This window comes from Trachypithecus francoisi, unplaced genomic scaffold, assembly GCF_009764315.1.
Source record: "Trachypithecus francoisi isolate TF-2019V2 unplaced genomic scaffold, Tfra_2.0 Lachesis_group12, whole genome shotgun sequence".
NCBI lineage: Eukaryota > Metazoa > Chordata > Mammalia > Primates > Cercopithecidae > Trachypithecus > Trachypithecus francoisi.
Window position 1 is genome coordinate 99010801 of NW_022681457.1, and position 15279 is coordinate 99026079.

General features: G+C 47.4%; 1 protein-coding gene across 2 annotated transcripts; it reads left to right on the plus strand.

The window, feature by feature from the left end:
* Nucleotides 1-3332: 3332 nt before the first annotated feature.
* Nucleotides 3333-10434, plus strand: STMN1 (stathmin 1). Of its 2 annotated transcripts, none has more exons than XM_033227712.1 (5): nt 3333-3527; nt 5573-5647; nt 6492-6664; nt 8896-9087; nt 9477-10434. In XM_033227712.1, exons 2-5 carry the CDS (start codon nt 5635-5637, stop codon nt 9546-9548), a joined length of 450 nt encoding a protein of 149 aa, XP_033083603.1. In that variant the 5' UTR covers nt 3333-3527; nt 5573-5634; the 3' UTR covers nt 9549-10434. The 2 variants fall into 2 exon arrangements, with proteins under 2 accessions (XP_033083603.1, XP_033083602.1); XM_033227711.1 differs by lacking the exon at nt 3333-3527 and adding an exon at nt 3788-3924 and having other exon boundaries at nt 9477-10433.
* Nucleotides 10435-15279: the final 4845 nt, after the last annotated feature.

Below are 15279 nucleotides of genomic sequence, written 5' to 3' on the forward strand. Positions count from 1 at the left end.
GCCTGGTCAGCATGATGAAACCCCATGTCTACTAAAAATACAAAAAATTAGCTGGGCGTGGTGGCGCGCGCCTGTAATCCCAGCTACTCAGGAGACTGAGGCGGGAGAATCGTGGGAGAACTGCAGCCTGGGCAACAAGAGCAAAACTCCATCTCAAAAAATAAAAATAAAAATAAAAATAAAATAATCTATAGCAATCAGGAAACATCTCTAGCAATGATACCTAACAAGTGCTCAGCACTTTACATGTGCCAGGCATTGTGCTAAGTGTTTTCATTTGCATTATTTCATTTAACCCTCACCAGTCCCATAGAGTTCAGGTGTCTAATATCACAGAAGAGACAGAAGATCACAGAAGGATGAGAGAGGTTTTTTTTTTTTTTTTTTTTTTTTTTTTTTTTTTTTTTGAGACGGAGTCTCGCTGTGTCACCCAGGCTCAAGTGTAGTGGTGCTATCTCAGCTCACCGCAACCTCCGCCTCCCAGGTTCACGCCATTCTCCTGCCTCAGCCTCCTGCGTAGCTGGGACTACAGGCACCCATCACCACGCCTGGCTAATTTTTTGTATTTTTAGTAGAGACGGGGTTTTATCGTGTTAGCCAGGATGGTCTTGATCTCCTGACCTTGTGATCCGCCCGCCTCGACCTCCCAAAGTGCTGGGATTAGAGGTGTGAGCCACCATGCCTGGCTGAGAGGTTGTTCTTTCCCAAAGTTCTCTGCAAACATTCAGGCGCCACCATCCTGGGCCAGGCCTCAGGATGGCCACTGCACTAGGGATACCAAGACAAAGACAGCACCCTGCCCTCTAGGACCTAATGGTCTAGTGAGGGAGACTGACATGTAAAATAACAGACTCATAGACAGGTTTTGAATAGAGAAGGGAGTGTTAGAGCATAGTGCTTGAGGATTAGGGGACAAAGGGAACAGAGAGACTGGGGACAACAAGCAAACCTCTCTCTCCCACGACACCCTTTGGCCAAGGACAGGCCTCACAAGCAGCTGTGGAACTTGGAGGCGCCATGTGGGAGACAAACCCTGCAGCCTCAAGGCCAACAATGAACAAAGGCTGCCGGGCTCTCTGGCAGGAGAGGAGATCTGACAACGGCCTGGCCCGCCGTTCGATCAGCGTAGACATTCCTTCTGGACTTTGAAGCCTGAAGAGCTCTCCTTTAGCCGTCTACACAGATCAAATAAGCTGGATGACTGCCATAGCTCCACTTCGTTGTGTGGCTCCATAGTCACAGCCAGCTCCATAACAATCCAACCAAACCATCTGAGCAGAGGCAAAAATAATTCTCATGGGTAAAGATAGACAGTTCCAAGATGTGAACATTAACTCCTTGCTGCCACTTCAGAAGAGAGTGGATCTTGAAGTTCGTTTTAGGAAGCTTTGGAGAAGGGCGATTCTGCCTCTCTCCAAAGTGAAGTGGCAAAGCTGTTGTCTCTCCTTACAGCTGAAAGCCCTTCCTATTCCAAGGCTTATATAGGATACCCACAAAAGCTGACGATGAGCTGTGATCTGGCTCTCGGAAAGGCAGCCCCACCCTAAAGGACAGGGATCAGGTTGGGTGTGGTGGCTCATGCCTATAATCCCAGCACTTTGGGAGGCTGAGACAAGAGGATCGCTTGATCCCAGGAGTTCAAGGTCAACCTGGGCAACATAGTGAGACCCTGTCTCAATTTTTTAAAGTCAAATAATAATAATAATAATAATAATAGTAATAAAAGGACAGGAATCATCCCACCTCAAAAGCACCTTTTTATTCACAGGCTCATTCTAGGGGAAACTTTAACCTAGCCCTCTCAGTCCTCAAGCAGCTGTGAGGAGCTTGGGACATTGTCACAGACTGGCCGAACCAGGCATCTCCCAACAAACCAAGAAGCCAAGTGGCATTGCTAAAAAAGATTAAAAATCGACATGAGTTCTAACATCTACGTTCCTTGCTATGGTTTCCATGGAAATAGACATCTGCTCTAGGGAGAAAGAAAAGGTGGGGGGAAGCAGTCTAAGTGCTTTAAAATAATCAGTGTTTTGAAAGATTTATTTCCTTTTTCTGTCACAACATTAATAGTCAGGAATGTGAGATTTTTGTGTGGCAATTTATTGTACTTAAAAAAATGCATTAAATGAGTGGGACTTTCCTCTGTGAACCTCCAGATCAAATACAAAGACTTCAAGATAAAAAGCCTGTTCAGTGGGTAAGGACCTCTTGGGCTTGGGTTCCTTGCTCATTTGTGTTGCCTGCTTATCTGTCGCTTTCCTGAGGGGTCTTATCCCCATCCCTCTCCAACTTTTCTAATGATTTCTGAGACTCTGTTCAGAAAAATGACAGATGGAAGCTCCTAGCCATTTTGAAGTCAAGTTTGGTCTGAGAAGCCTGTCAATGCTCAGAATCTGAATTATTCCTGGTCCTGCTCACAGGCTAAGTGAAAACCACTTAGATTGGCTTCGGGGGGAGGCCGACCCCACACGAGGGCGATTGTTGGAAAAAGTGCCGCAACAAGCATATTTCAGGCAACAGCGCATTGCTAATTGTTTGCTTTGTGTAGTGTGCTGCTGCTTGTATGATCCAGTTTTTATTGTCTCGGGCACCTTATTAGTTGTATTTTATCTCTGGCACATGCCTAGTGGCTAACTAGGCATGAGAGTCTTTCTAAATTAGAACTGCTGTTTCAGGAAGGTTGGTCACATTTGTTTCTTGATTTGGGGAGATGCAACCCATTAATAAAATAAAGATACCTCTTCTGTTTAGTCAAGATCTCAAAGCAGGTGCCTTGGTGTATTGACCACCAACCGAGGACACAGTCTTGGTCAGAGAATGGGAGGAGGCGGGGACCATGTACATTTCATTAATTTTTTCCCTCTTCTTGTGGGAGAAAGGGCCAGTTATTCTAAGCCTGGGTCAGACCAATTTCCTTTGTGCCTCTGCTGAGGTTCTGAGCTATCCAGGTCAGGGGGAACAGCGACCTTGTGGCTCCTTTTTTGATTTTTAAAAGGAACCCAGTGCTGCTCTGGGGAGCACGTGCTCTGAGAACAAAAGCAACACTTAACTGCAATCTGTGTAGTCTAGAACGACTATTGCTCTTCCTCTCCTATCATCCGCGGAAGGCTTGGCAGAACAGATGGAGTCTGCATTTAAGCTGAGTGGCTTTGTTAGACCAAAGGCGATCAAATTCCAGAGCCTCACGCTTTCCCGCACAGGTCCCTGGTCACCGGCTCGGGAACTTGAGGATGCTGGCAAGAACGCACACAGCGAGGGAAGGGACACGCCCGCGACCTGTGGGCTGAGTGGATTAGAAATTACGATGATGTCACAATATGGGTGTCACGCCGGTGTCGGTGTAGGGCGCCGGGGGCAGGAGGCCCCGCAGGGGCGTGGAGTGGCATTGTGCTGTCACAGGGGCTCGGGTGTCTTAGGTACCCATGTGGGTGGGGCACTAGAAGGGGCACTGCTCTGAGTGCTGCCCTTGCGGCGAGGCGGGCACGTGGCTCTACAAGGCGGGGTCCAGGCGGCCAAGGTCTGGAAAGGTAGGGAAGGACCCCACCACCACGCCTGCTCCGCCCTGCCCTTGTTCTCGAGAAGGGGGAGCTGGTTCGGACCCAGTCCGGGGTCCACTGCCACTCCCTCTTCCACGGCGAGACCACCCCCGCAGCCCCAGGCCCACACCTGGGGATGCTCCCCAGGCGTCCCGCAATCCCCCGCATTGTCCTCCTGCCCTGCCGGCCAGGACTACACTTCCCGGGGTGCTTCGGGGTCCCGGGGGGCGGGGCTACACGCGGGTTGTTGGGGGCGGGGGCGGCACGTGCCGCCGCTCTCGGCCAATGCGGAGCCCCGCGGGGAGGTCACGTGCCGCTGTTTGGCGCTTTTGTGCGCGCCCGGGTCTGTTGGTGCTCAGAGTGTGGTCAGGCGGCTCGGACCGAGCAGGTGGGTGCGGGGCTCGGAGGCGGCGGCTGCTGGCTGCGGCCAGCAAGGAGGATTCGGTCGGCGGGAGGGGCTGGGCCGTGGCAGCGACCCCCTGCTGCAGGGCGGCGGGCGGGGCTGCGGGGCCCGGAGGGGCTGGTGGGCGGGGGTCGCTCCGCTTTGTGTGTGGATCGGGCGGAGCCTCGCCTTTGTCCCCGCTGTCTGGGGGCGCGGCTGTTCGTGGGCAGGGGGCTGGGCGAGCACCCGGAGTCCGCTCCGGGGTGCCGTCGAGGAGACAATAGGGGGCGTGGGCCCTCATTTACCTCCCTTCCTCCCTTCCCTGCGGGCCCCGCCGGGGTCCCCATTGTCTGAAGGGACGGGGCGGCGCCCCCCGCGACCAGTGGCTTTAGGGCCAAACTGCGGGCAGCCAGGGACGCGACCCTCCCCGCGACCGTCCCCTGGCGACCGCAGCTGGTGACTGAGGGGCGGCGCTCCCGGTCCCCGCGAGGGTTCTTCTGTCTTCGCGGCCGGACGGGCGGACAGCTTGGATGGCGGCAGGCTGGGCATAGGGACGGCGGGAGGCGGTGACGAGCCCACCGCGGGGCCACCCGGGGGCCTGTTCCCAGGGCCTGCCCCACCCGGTGAACTGTGACGGGGGTGGTGGCGGCGGCCTGAAGGTGTTTTTGGCGGGAGTTGGGGGGGGCGTCCGCGTGGGGGGAGTCAGGCAGGGGCGGAGTTACCCGGATTGGACCGTTAGCCCCGCCCACCCCTCCCCTTCCCACGCGCGCGGGCTCTGGGGTGTTGAGAGTTCGGGGAGATTCGAAAAGGCGCGGGGAGGAAGGGGGCGGGGCCAGGGGCCGGAGCGCAGGGCGTGCTCTGATTGGCCGGAGGCGACCGGTCCTCTTTTCCTCGTTTGGACCAGGACCACGCCCATCCTGGGTCCGGTGCTGCGTCTAATTTTGTGCTTTGCCTAAATCTTGTCGCTGCCTCTGGTTTAAATTTCTAGCTTTTGGGAACCTGTCATCCTACGTTTTTGGTACTAGCTGGGGTCTACAAAAATCATAATCTTAAAAAGATCAAGAGATACAGCATTTTTCATGACATAACGGCAGCAAATATTATAAGTAAAAATCGAGAGGTTCATAAACATTTTGCTTGCTGTTGGGCAAGGGAGCTTAAACCTGAGGGACAATAGGAGTTCAACATTATTGGTTACTATTAGCTTGGGCGTTTTTTTATCCACCACGTCAGACACAGACAAAGCAGGGGTGGGTATTTCATTTACACAATGAGTTGTAGGCAGTATTAAGATGGCTCCGGGGGCACTGTTGAGTTGAATCTGGAATATCTTCTTACAGTTTCGGGGAAATGTTAAAGAGTTTATGGGGGAGAAAGATCCTTCACCCTTGTGACTTCTGATTTTAAAAATCCAAGAGTTTTATGAACGAGCAAACTCAGTTAACTTGATTTTCTGCAGCCAATATCATATTTAAGTCATATTTCCTAATATGTTTATTTAGATTTTGATAAATTTTTTCGTGGTTAATGACGTCTTTATTCTACGTAGTGATTTTTCTGACGATGTATGTAGATGTGATGTGAGATCTCTTTTGGTTGATGACATATAGAAAGGCAAAGAAAGTGATTGCGTGTTTTTGAAAATCATTTTCAGGGCTTTCCTTATCCCAGTTGATTGTGCAGAATACACTGCCTGTCGCTTGTCTTCTATTCACCATGGCTTCTTCTGGTAGGTAATCTATTTGGAAAAGCTGAAATTGTGATGGGCTTATGATTTTAGATTGAGATGGCTCAGGTCTTCACCTTTGATTTGGCACTTATGGTCTTATCCAAAACCTATTTTATGAATAGGAGAATTAAAAAATGATTATCACTTGAATGTGCCAAGAGCTCATAATTGTTTATTAGACAGTTTGGCTTAGTCTGAAGCAAAATTGTGGAGTTTGCACAAGTCTTTTGTTTATGAAAGTGATTATCAAGACACTGATGTCTCAAAACAGTATTTATTAATCCAAAAATGTTGAGCTTTGTTTTTCTGGGAGATGGTTTTTGTTTTTTATTTTTGAGACAGGGTCTCACTCTGTTGCCCAGGCTGGAGTGCAGTGGCTTAATTATAGCTCACTGCAGCCTTGACCTCTGGAGCTCAAGTGGGCTCAAGCGATTCTCCCACCTCAGCCTCCATAGCATCTGGGACTATCGGCATGGGCCACCACACCCACCTAATTAAAAAAATTTTTTTTTTGTAGAGATGGGCTTTCCCTTTGTTGCCAAGGCTGGTCTCAAAACTTCAGGGCTCAAGGGATCTTCCCATGTTGGCCTCTTGATAAAAGTGCTGGGATTATAGGCATGAGCCATGGTACCTGGCCTTGGGAAATGGTATTTAGATAATATCTTGGTGTAAACACATCTTCCCCTAGTGTCAGTAGGCTGATAGGAATAAAAAGGGGGAAAAACCACAACTTTCCTCATTAGCCCTAATTTAATACATTAAATTGATTTGGATTTTAGAAAATTACTGTTTATTAGAATAGGAGAATCTTGGTTTTCTGAATTATAAATATAATCAATTCTAGATATCCAGGTGAAAGAACTGGAGAAGCGTGCCTCAGGCCAGGCTTTTGAGCTGATTCTCAGCCCTCGGTCAAAAGAATCTGTTCCAGAATTCCCCCTTTCCCCTCCAAAGAAGAAGGATCTTTCTCTGGAGGAAATTCAGAAGAAATTAGAAGCTGCAGAAGAAAGACGCAAGGTAAACGAAGCAATTCACAGAAAGCAGGATATTAATATATGTAATGGGCAGATCAGTTTTATTTCTATAACAAGAAGAAAACAGAATTGTAGCTACACTGTGATTATTACATATGCCAGTGACTGGAAGGAAATACCAGTCCTCACTTATTGAACTCCTGTTACGTGCCAGCTCCTTTGTTTATATTTTTCTCCTTTAATACATGGTGTTGCCTCGAATAATGGAAATTAGAAACGGTTTCAGGAATGTTAAGTCGTTTTTCTGCAGTCATACAACTAGTAAGTGTTGGGGTCAGAATTCAAGCCCTGGTCTGTCTTAAACCGAAGCTCATGCTTCCTCTTTGAAAAGATATGTTGCCAGATGATTCTTTGGCACTGTTTTTTTTTTTTTGAGACAGAGTCTCACTCTGGGCAGGCTGGAGTGCAGTGGCCGGATCTCAGCTCACTGCAAGCTCCGCCTCCCGGGTTCATGCCATTCTCCTGCCTCAGCCTCCCGAGTAGCTGGGACTACAGGCGCCCGCCACCTCGCCCGGCTAGTTTTTTGTATTTTTAGTAGAGACGGGGTTTCACTGTGTTAGTCAGGATGGTCTCGATCTTCTGACCTCGTGATCTGCCCGTCTCGGCCTCCCAAAGTGCTGGGATTACAGGCGTGAGCCACCGCGCCCGGCCTGGTTTTGTTTTTTGAGAACTGTACAATAAAAACATTTTAAATTGCTAGTGTGATTGTGTTGCTCAGCTGGTATGGTAGCTTTTCTTATCTAAGCAATTATAAAGTAACTATCATTAAAAGCTAATTTGAAGAATCAATAAATATGCTAGTTGTAGAAAATTTGGAAAATACAGAAATTTATAAATGGAAATTAAAGGTTTTCATTATCCCACTTCCCAGAAGCAACCAGTGTTAACATTTTGGTGTGTTTCTTTCCATTCGGTGTTACTCATTAACAACTGTAGATAACTTTTCATTTAACTCGCTTTCCCAACAATCCTGATTGGATTGATTTTAAAGTTGGGGCAAGTAAGGCACAAAAAGTAAGGGTAATAACCTTCCCCAGACCAGCATAGTGTGATTTGTAGGACACACACACACCCGCCCAAAGAGCCACAGTGCTTACACTAAGAGTCATCTTCTATGCTTCTATGTAATAGTGTGAGTTCATGGAGTAGGAGGAAGCAATACAACCAAAGGTTGGACAGTGGAAAGTTTTTTAGACATCAACCCTGGCCCTGTAGTCATTAGCCTGTGCTTTACATAGTAACTGGCTAAATATAGTGAAACTCCCATCATGACTAGGATTTGGCAGAAGAGAGTCAATAGAACCAGTGGCAGATGCTCTGTGGTTATCCTGCAAGTCTGGTTCCAAACACATCTGAATGTGTTTTGAGAATAAGCTGTTCTATTGAAGGGGTCATACCAAGGGATGGTCTGGTAATTAATGCAGTTTCCTGAGACAAAAGCTAATAAGACTTTTCCTTGAAACAAATTTTTCTGTCTTAAATAGTAATCTGCAGGCTTAGTCTTACATTTCCTATAATTGTTTTATCAGTTATGGTTAAAATTTTTACAATGAGCTAGTTTTCTTTTGAAGTTAAAATAGTGAAATTCTCTACAATAAAAGTGCTACTCACAAGTACATATTCCTCAAGTCATCCAGATACCATTAAGCAGTAAATCTTACAAGGATTTCCTTAAGGACTAATTGGGTAAGAGATTTCTGAACAGATAAGCAGTTTTCCAAAATTAAATACAAATACTAGAAAAAATATCATTTTTACAGTATGATAGGGATAATTCAGGTCCTAACTTCGGTATTATTTAAACCGGACCTTATTTTCTGCCCCTTTTCAGTCCTCTTAGTAAATGATTTTTATTGTAATTTTAACTAATGCTGAATACATTTTATTTTTTGAGGCAGAGTCTGTCACCCAGGGTGGAGTGCAGTGGCGTGATCTTGGCTCACTGCAACCTCCACCTCCTGGGTTCAAGCAATTCTCCTGCCTCAGCCTCCCAAGTAGCTTGGATACTACAGGTGCCCGCCACCACGCCTGGCTAATTTTTGTATTTTTAGTATAGGTGGGGTTTCACCATGTTGGCCAAGCTGGTCTTGAACTCTTGACCTCAAATGATCCACCCACCTTGGCCTCCCAAAGTGCTGGGATTACAGGCGTGAGCCACCACTCCCAGCCTGAATACATTTCAAAGTGCCTAGCCTATTAAACTTTTTTTTCCAGTCGCATGAAGCTGAGGTCTTAAAGCAGCTGGCTGAGAAACGAGAGCACGAGAAAGAAGTGCTTCAGAAGGCAATAGAAGAGAACAACAACTTCAGTAAAATGGCAGAAGAGAAACTGACCCACAAAATGGAAGCTAACAAAGAGAACCGAGAGGCACAAATGGCTGCCAAACTGGAGCGTTTGCGAGAGAAGGTTGGTTTCTTACCTTGTAAAAGGGTTGAGCCTGGAGTTTGATGCACCAGTTAGTTGGCTTGAACTAAGTGCTTTGATAAAAGATGTTTGGTGTCTTTTTGTCATCCATTTGGGGCTTAACATGTTAAATGAAAGATATATTTTAAGATGGAATGTTCAGTAATTCCCAGCATAATTGCACAGTCCTTCAAAGACCAGTATGCGGCTTGTTAGGTTCTACAAGGGACCCAGGAGATTCGATCATGTCTCAGAACTCAAATTTTGTGGTTCCGACAGGCTGTAATATATGCACCGAGGTTATGTTGGGCCTCTTTGATGTGGGGGTTGGGGGTCGTGACTTGACAGGCTTTTTTTTTTTTGACTGATGACACCTTACCCTTCCTTTACAGGATAAGCACATTGAAGAAGTGCGGAAGAACAAAGAATCCAAAGACCCTGCTGACGAGACTGAAGCTGACTAATTTGCTCTGACAACTGACTTTCTCCCCATCCCCTTCCTAAATATCCAAAGACTGTACTGGCCAGTGTCATTTTATTTTTTCCCTCCTGACAAATATTTTAGAAGCTAATGTAGGACTGTATAGGTAGATTCAGACTGTAAGATGTTGTTTTAGGGGCTAAAGGGGAGAAACTAAAAGTGTTTTACTCTTTTTCTAAAGTGTTGGTCTTTCTAATGTAGCTATTTTTCTTGTTGCATCTTTTCTACTTCAGTACACTTGGTGTACTGGGTTAATGGCTAGTACTGTATTGGCTCTGTGAAAACATTTGTGAAAAGAGTATGTAGTGGCTTCTTTTGAACTGTTAGATGCTGAATATCTGTTCACTTTTCAATCCCAATTCTGTCCCAATCTTACCAGATGCTACTGGACTTGAATGGTTAATAAAACTGCACAGTGCTGTTGGTGGCAGTGACTTCTTTCGAGTTAGGTTAATAAATCAAGCCATAGAGACCCTCCTGGTTGATACTTGTTCCAGATGGGGCCTTAGGGCTGGTAGAAATACCAACGCACAAATGACCGCACGTTCTCTGCCCTCAGTTTCTTGCCCCAGTGTGGTTTGCATTGTCTCCCTCCACAATGGCCGCTTTGTTTGGATGCCTCAGCCCAGGTCAGCTGTTAGTATATTCTTTCAGATGTTTATTTGCAAACAAGCATTTTTTGTTCTGTGTCCCTTTTAAAAGGCAGATTAAAGGCACAAGCGTGTTGCTAGAGAACAGTTTAGAGAGAATCTCAAGGTCCTACTTGGTGGTTTGCTTGCTCTACATTACAGGTGGGGCATGTCCTCATCCTTTCCTGCCATAAAAACGATGACGCGAGAATCAGAATATTAATAAAACTTTGTGCTGCTGTAGCAACTCCTGTGAAATGACTAAAGGGAACCTTTATTATTTCTAGAGTAGCATTTGACAGATACGTCATCTTGTATCCAGAGGCTGTCATAGTCCCCATTGTCAGTGCATTGCCTTTCAGGGAACGCCTTTGGCAGCTTTCCTGTGCTATTTGGGAAATAGCCTAATTATATATATTTTGTGGCTCTTAGACATCTGTATAAAAGCTCTTGGAAGCCAAGCACTTATAGCAAAAGATGATTGCTAATACTGCGGTGGGGTCCACGTGTTGCTAACACATGTGCCTCTGTGGCTTGGGCTGTATCTTGAGATTGGGGTTTTACCACACTTATTTATGAGAACAACAGCCTACCTCAACTTACCTAAGATTGTTAGGATTAAATGGGTTTGTGGCAAGAGAGCACACTTAGAACATAGGTATTTAGCATTCCATATAAATCACGATTACTGTTTTCAACCAGAGGCTAATGAGTGATTTAAGTTTATACTCTTGAGTTGGAAATTATTATGCAGTTTTTGTATTCTTTGAATTGACTTTTAAATTTACTTAAATGATGAATCAGAGGAATTCTGAACAAAGCTTGGTATTAAGAGTTATGCCCATGTAGGGCAGATAGGAACAAGTGCAAGTGTAGTTGAATACAACAGTAGGTTCCGAGCAATACTTAAACCAAGAGGACCGGGTGAGGCTTGTGTGCAGTGGTGCAGCACAGTTCATCTTGGCTCCTGTCTGGCACATAGTAGGTGCCCTGGGATCTTTAAAATGCCAGTTCTGAGTAGATGGGAATACAAAGAGGGCCTGAGGGTAGAAACTTGGCATAATGATACAAGGTGTCCTACAAGTGGCAGTAAGCTTTTGTTCATCTAGGACATTTAGGGAGGGAAACTGGCCTCAGGAGAAAGCAGGGGAAGGATCAACATAGGCCTGAAAGGATGTCCCGTCAGTTGCCACCAATCCCACGGTGGCCCTGACTTCTATCCAAGGATGATCCTGAGCCCCTGCCTTGTGACAGGCTTAAGTCACAGGAAACTGAAGGGGATGCATCTTACCACAGAAATAGAAGCTCTGGCTTTTCTATTTCACCTTGACCTTTGGAGAAGCACTTAGTCCTGGACCCCCATTTTCTCCTGGATAAAATGAGACAGTTGGGGGATATCAGTTAAGTAACTGTCACTCCCACATTCTTTGCATCTGGCTTGGAGTGAAGCGAAGGAGCGGTGGCACCTACGAGCTTCTGGGAAGTGTCTCTTGGCATGCTTTCCCGGGCCCAGTGTTCTCTTTGCCATCATGGGAGTCTGCGTCTGTCCCAGTGGGGCCAGCCTCTCCTGGCAGCACTTCCAATAGGTTGGCCTAATAAGGCCAGAGTGGTTTCACAAGCAATTGAGGCTGTCACCAAGGCGCACACTCCGTTCCTTTTGTCTTGAATGGAAGATGAGGCTTGTCGCTTCCTGAAGATTTTGCACTTGAGCCTTATGATTGGGCTCAGTGGAGAGAGGTTTGAAGGATGTGAAGGAGGCCCTTAAGTTAACATTTGACAAGCACCTAGATTGTGCTCCACTCTGGCCTGTGTGCTAGGGATGGAGAAAAAATGGGATGGGGCCAGCACATCATGTGCCCATGTGAGGGGAAAGAGAGCTTACTTACCTGAGGGTGAGGCTCTCGACCACATACTTGTACTCACCAGGGTGCTCTAGTGCTTTGGTAAAAGGAGTGATCACAGAGGGCTTTGTGGTCTGGGAAGCTTTGAGAGGAGAAAGGACTTGAGCTTGTCCTTTGGGAAGTCAGATGAACCTTCCAAGCCAAACCCCAATAAAGCACTTAATTGTTAAACACTTAGTAAGCCTGTGACTACAGCATGCATAGAGAACCTGCCATAGTTAATGGCCTGTGGTAGGCCCTCCAGGCAGGCCCCCTCCCCATTTCTTTATTCTAAGCAGTGGAGGCTCTTTGAAGGCTTTTGAACATGGGGACTGCAGTGGTTAGTAACAAAGCCATTTTAAGGAAGAGAAAGTGGAGGCAGGGTGAGTTGACTGGAGAGTGGCTGCCATATAGGCTACGGTGGTCATCATGGCTGTTGGGGCAGCACAGGGATGAGGTGGGAGGGCCTGCTGGGCTCTGAAGCAATCCATGTGACTGACACTGCACTGAAGAACTGGGACATGTGCTCTAAACTTGGGAAGCTGGAAGAGAAACAAACCACTCCACTTGGGAAAATGGCAGTGCCACTATTTACTGAGCACTTGACGTCCAGGCATCGTGTTCATTGTCTCCACCATACAGAGAAGTGAAAAGGCAATGTAACGTACCCAAGGTCCTAAGCTAGTAGGAGCAGCTTACCCAGGCAGTCCTGCTCTAGGCCCTGCACAGGGAGGGAGGCTGCTCTGACAGCTCAGCGTCCCCTCATCGCCTGGAACACTTCCCCTCTGCCTCAGACCTGTTCACAAGATTCAGTGAGCAAATGAAAGTCCTACATTCAGCTGGTCCCACCTCCTTAAAAAGGCAGGGCCTCTTGTTATCTTTGCATGCCTTGGAGTGAGGTCTCATCCCCCGCCCCCAACACTTTTATAAAGGTGCTCCTGTGTACTCTGTATCACTCTCCCTGTGGAGAATTCTGATTTTCAGCGATGTTTTAGCTCTCCCAGTAAAGCTGGGCACCCAGATGAGTTTGGCTACCTTACTGCGAATTCGTTTGTTTGCATCATTGTTAAATGTGGTTCATTTAGGAATACAAAAGATGAAGACCAAGTTTCTTTTTTTTTTTTTTTTCCCCTGAGACAGAGTCTTGCTCTGTTGCCCAGGCTGGAGTGCAGTGGCACGATCTTGGCTCACTGCAACCTCCTCCTCCCAGGTTCAAGCGATTCTCCTGCCTCAGCCTCCCAAGTAGCTGGGATTACAGGCATGCGCCACCATGCCGGGCTAATTTTTGTATTCTTAGTAGAGACCATGTTGGCCAGGCTGGTCTTGCACTCTTGACCTCGTGATCTGCCTGCCTCGGCCTCCCATCACGTCTGGGATTATAGACGTGAGCCACTGCACCCAGCAAGGCCGAGTTTCTTATAGAAAAGCTTACCCTTTTGGGTGGAGGTTGGACTAGATGCTCTAGAAGTTCCCTTCCAGATCCAAGACTCTGATTCTCTACAGGGTTGGTTTGCAGACTACCTGAGATCAGAGACCATGTCATAAACACAGAGCCAAACTCCAAGTCCCCAGACACATTGTTGGTGAGTCAAGTCTCTTGATACTTGCCTCTTCCCTTTTTGCCCAAGTGAAAGAAAGGTCCAAAATGTCCCTGTGGCTGAAGCCTCTGCCAGCAGAAGCTGGTATTCTGTACTTAAGGGCATAGGAAAGGGATTCTGACTTGTTTCTTACATGCACTTAGATTTTTAAAACTTAGTTGTAGGGTTTGATGAGCTCCAAAATGCAGCAGCTTCGTGGAGGGGCTCTGGTTCATAGCTGGAAAGGCCTGGCCTTCTTCCATCATGGCCAAGAGCAGAGCAGTACCTTCCCAGTCCTTGGACACCAAATCCTACTGAGACAAGTAGGCTGCTGAAATTGGATCCACAGGAAGAAGAAACAGACAGGAAATGAACCAGCTGCCTCACTGCAGCCATCTCAGCAGAAGAGGACTGAGCCTCTGCTGGGCCTGGAGCTTCCAACCCCTGTGGCTTCCTGCTCCCCTCACTGGCAAAAAGCCCCAGTATTCACTGGAATGGGGAGGTCCCCATGCTAAGCCTAGGCTACCCTCTTCCCTGCTCTCACAGCTCTCTACTTAATAGCAGCAACTAATAATTATTTGCATTGTCTCAGTGAATCCCCAGAAAAACCTTAGGAGGTTATCATGGCCATTCCACAGGCAAGAAGTAGGGCAACTAGACCTAGATTAGGGGATTTGCCTAAATTGACAACTAGCAAGCAGTGGACTCAGGACTCAAACCCAGACTATTAACCCCCATGCTGTACGGCAGCTCCTCATGTATCACAAGTGTTACTCATTAATTCAAGTGTCTCCCCCAGCTAGAACAGAGGGCAGGGGTTCCGCCTGTCACATTCACCACTGGATCTCCTGGCTCGTGGTGGGAGGTTAATGTGCTGGATTAAATAATGATGAGTGGGTGGGTGACTCCCACGGTCTACTTCAGGGCACTGGCTTTGTCCTCATCTTTTGCGGACCCCATGTGGAGTCAACCCTATTTTCTAGAAGCAAATGATGGGTCTTCACCTTCTTTGCAGATGGCTCTGAGGTGCACAATCCTTAATGGAATCCTCCTGGATCCGAACACACAAACTGGTGGCCTGCAGCCAATGTTGAACCATAGGCATGTTGCGTTCAGCCCATGCTGTGTTTTAAATTGAATTAGCTGACAATTCCATGTGAAAATCTGATTTCAAGCTTATCTTGAAAAAAGCCGACAGATCTGGCAACCCTGGGCTCGCAGTCCCTCCCAGCTGCAGTCAGCGGACTCTGGGCAGTTGCTGCCCCCTCGAGGTAGGACTTGTGTTCTGCAGCTCTCCATCCCACTTGGGCCCACCCATTTCTGTCTTTTGCTGGATGGGCCCTGTGCCTGCTGGAGGCCCAGGGTTTGTAGTCCCTGACACAGAATAGTGACTCCATCACTCCAAGTCAGCCAAACATTTTTTTTAGATCAAAAGTCCAATCAGTACAAAAGGATGTATAATAGCCTGTAATCCCAGCACTTTGGGAGGCCAAGGCGGGTGGATCATGAGGTCAGGAGATCGAGACCATCCTGGCTAACACGGCGAAACCTCGTCTCTACTAAGAATACAAAAACAAAATTAGCCGGGCGTGGGGCGGGCGACTGTAGTCACAGCTACTCGGGAGGCT